The 2,653-nt window shown below is 46.8% G+C and overlaps 1 protein-coding gene across 1 annotated transcript; it reads right to left on the reverse strand.

The window, feature by feature from the left end:
• Positions 1-1,203: 1,203 nt before the first annotated feature.
• On the reverse strand, positions 1,204-2,355 carry LOC100254056 (dof zinc finger protein DOF3.4). The gene has a single exon (XM_002284072.5). It carries the CDS (start codon positions 2,169-2,171, stop codon positions 1,491-1,493), a length of 681 nt encoding a protein of 226 aa, XP_002284108.1. The 5' UTR covers positions 2,172-2,355; the 3' UTR covers positions 1,204-1,490.
• Between the last annotated feature and the right edge of the window lie 298 nt (positions 2,356-2,653).

Below are 2,653 nucleotides of genomic sequence, written 5' to 3' on the forward strand. Positions count from 1 at the left end.
AAACCGCTAGATGGGGTAAAGTTTCAACTTCTTTAACGGGGATGGGCCTGGTTAGTCACCCACCACCCCAGAGGAAGTTTCAAGGCAGCCAAAATGGTGAGGGTGAAGGTTCCTGTTTGAGCCAGGAAATTGCAAAATTCATGAGATTCGAGAGAAAGAGAGACTTCAACTGCTCATTTTCCCAAACAAGTACAACAGTAAATGGGGGGGGGGGGGGGGGCAGCAACAGAGATGGAGGATGCTTCCTAGAAAGAGAGGCATTGGCTCCATCTCCATGCACGCTGAATCCAGTCAGCGTCACAGCCGACTCAGGATTCAAACATAAAAGATAAGTGCGTGTGCGTGTGCGTGTGCGTGCTGTTGGGTGGGTGGGTAAGTGGGGCTCACAGCTCTCGCTGCACCCATCATGAATCCACCTGACAATGTGTATCTTCCATTTAAAGTTGGCACAACGCGTTACATATTGGATGCAACTCTTAACATGAAATGAATGCAAATAAGCAAGCTTAGGTTAATTTGCTGTATTGGCCTTCGGCTGCCCACTCAAGAAAAGCACAAGGGAAAATGATTCTGAAGCAAAATTGACCAACACCATCATTGTAAATGAGTGGCGTTTTCAAGTAAAATTGATCCAGGCCATGCGGATAAAAAGGGATTGGGTTCGCGTTCAATGCAGCCAAAGAAGCGTATTGAAGAAGATGATCTATTAAGTGGGTCCCATGGTCGGTGGCATGTCGTTGATATGTCAGCGTCGATTTGACCATGGGCGACCCTCATAGTCATAGCTTAGGGGGCTGCGCCATTCAAGGCTTCTTGCTATTCATTTGCTACCTATGATCAAAGCGGTACTAGGGCAGCAGCCTCCGTAGAAGCTCAGGTCATGTTTGGTAGCGCTCCTATTTCACAATTCAAATTGGGCCAAACAAAGGGTCGGCCTAGCGAAATGGTGAGCCCTCCCAGGGATTTCCAAACAAGAGGGCAATTATTATTTGGTGGGATTTATTGGATTATTATTGGTAGCGGCCAAAACACGCCCTGGAAATTTGAGACATTCTTTGAAACTGAAATTTCATGCATCCAGAGAAAACGCGTACGAACCCCACATATTTTGTGTAGAACCCAATCAAGCACCAGACTTTGTTGCCAAGTTTTCTTCCCAGAACTTCTTTTTTTTGTTTGTGAAAATCAATCGAACACCGAGTATTGTTCTCAAGTTTCTTGCACCGATATTTTCAACAGAGACTTCAACATTTACAGAACATACAGGCAACAAAACCCTAAACATGGATCGAAAGTAACATTATCCAAGGTACACTCTCATCTGAGTCATCTACCCTGTAATCTGTAGTCTAATATCTATACCACCAAGCAACGGGAACCAAAAAGAAATAGAAAACGACAGCTGAAACTCATTGTGTAACCAGGAAATTAAAATTCCACCATAAGGAAAAGAAGGAGAGAAACTTTTCCCAGTAAATGCTAAAAGCCATTCACTTCAAACCTTGTCCAGGCGTGGAAATCGCGAGGTCTGGCCAAGCAAAGCAATCTCCATCAACGAATCCGACTTCCCCGCCGCTTAGCTGCCACGTGTTGCATATAGAAGACGACGCCGAACCACCGCCGCTGCCAGTGCCATCGCCACCAAGAACAACATCACCGACATCTGGATAAGACCAAACCCCTTTCGCAGGTCCGAACCCCATTTCATCGAACCCTGGTCCAAGCCCTAGGCTGAACCCATTCAGCGCAAGGAACCCAGGTCCCTGAGAGTTGAGCAGTGAGGTGAAACCCCCAGACACATCCCCATTCAGACTCAATCCATTCCGTTGCGGCGTCTCCGTTTCGGCTTTCAGGACTGGCGAGACGGAAATGGGGTTGGCGGGCGTCGTTTCTAGGGTAGATGAAGAGGAAGAAGTAGCAGTGCGAGAACGCTTGGAGTTCTTGCGAGTACCACCACCAACGGGGATGTTCCTGAGAGTGCCTCCCTGGGTCCAATAGCGGCGACAGGATTTGCAGAAGTGGCGAGGCTGAGAGAGGTTGTAGTTGTTGTAGTAGCAGAACTTGGTGTTGGTAGAGTCGCAGCGGGGACATGGAAGGTGCTCAGACTGCGGCGGATGCCCACCCACTTGTTGGGGTCTCGCAACGCGCCTCTCCCCGGACTCTGATGGCATTTTCAGAGATGTGGCTTCTTGGTGGGGAATGGTTCAGCACAATGGAGGAATGAGACAAAGATTGGGAGAGAAATATATATAGAGAAGAATGTATGAGAGAATGAAGGGGGAAAAGTTTTGGAAGTAGATATTGGGTTTTGGGTTTTTATTGAGAGAGAGAGAGATTAGACAATTTCTGACGCTAAATATGCGAATGGAGAGAGAAAAAGCTGGGACGTTTGAGAATTTTAACCCCATCCAATAAAAAAAATTAAAAAAAAAAAAACTCTGGGTTCCGTTACTCGTGTACAACGTTTGAAGCCGGCTCAGGCCCAGACTTGGCTTTGTTTATCATTTAAGATTGCTGTTTCATTAAAGAACAGCATCTGCTATTATGGTGTCGAATGGATCTTTAACCTGTCCAGTGACGTGGCAGCCCTTCATTTGAGATCAGGCAAGTGAAGCAGGTAGTTGATTCTGGGGGTAGGACAAATTGGTTTGCT

The sequence above is a fragment of the Vitis vinifera genome, chromosome 18 (genome assembly GCF_030704535.1).
Source record: "Vitis vinifera cultivar Pinot Noir 40024 chromosome 18, ASM3070453v1".
NCBI lineage: Eukaryota > Viridiplantae > Streptophyta > Magnoliopsida > Vitales > Vitaceae > Vitis > Vitis vinifera.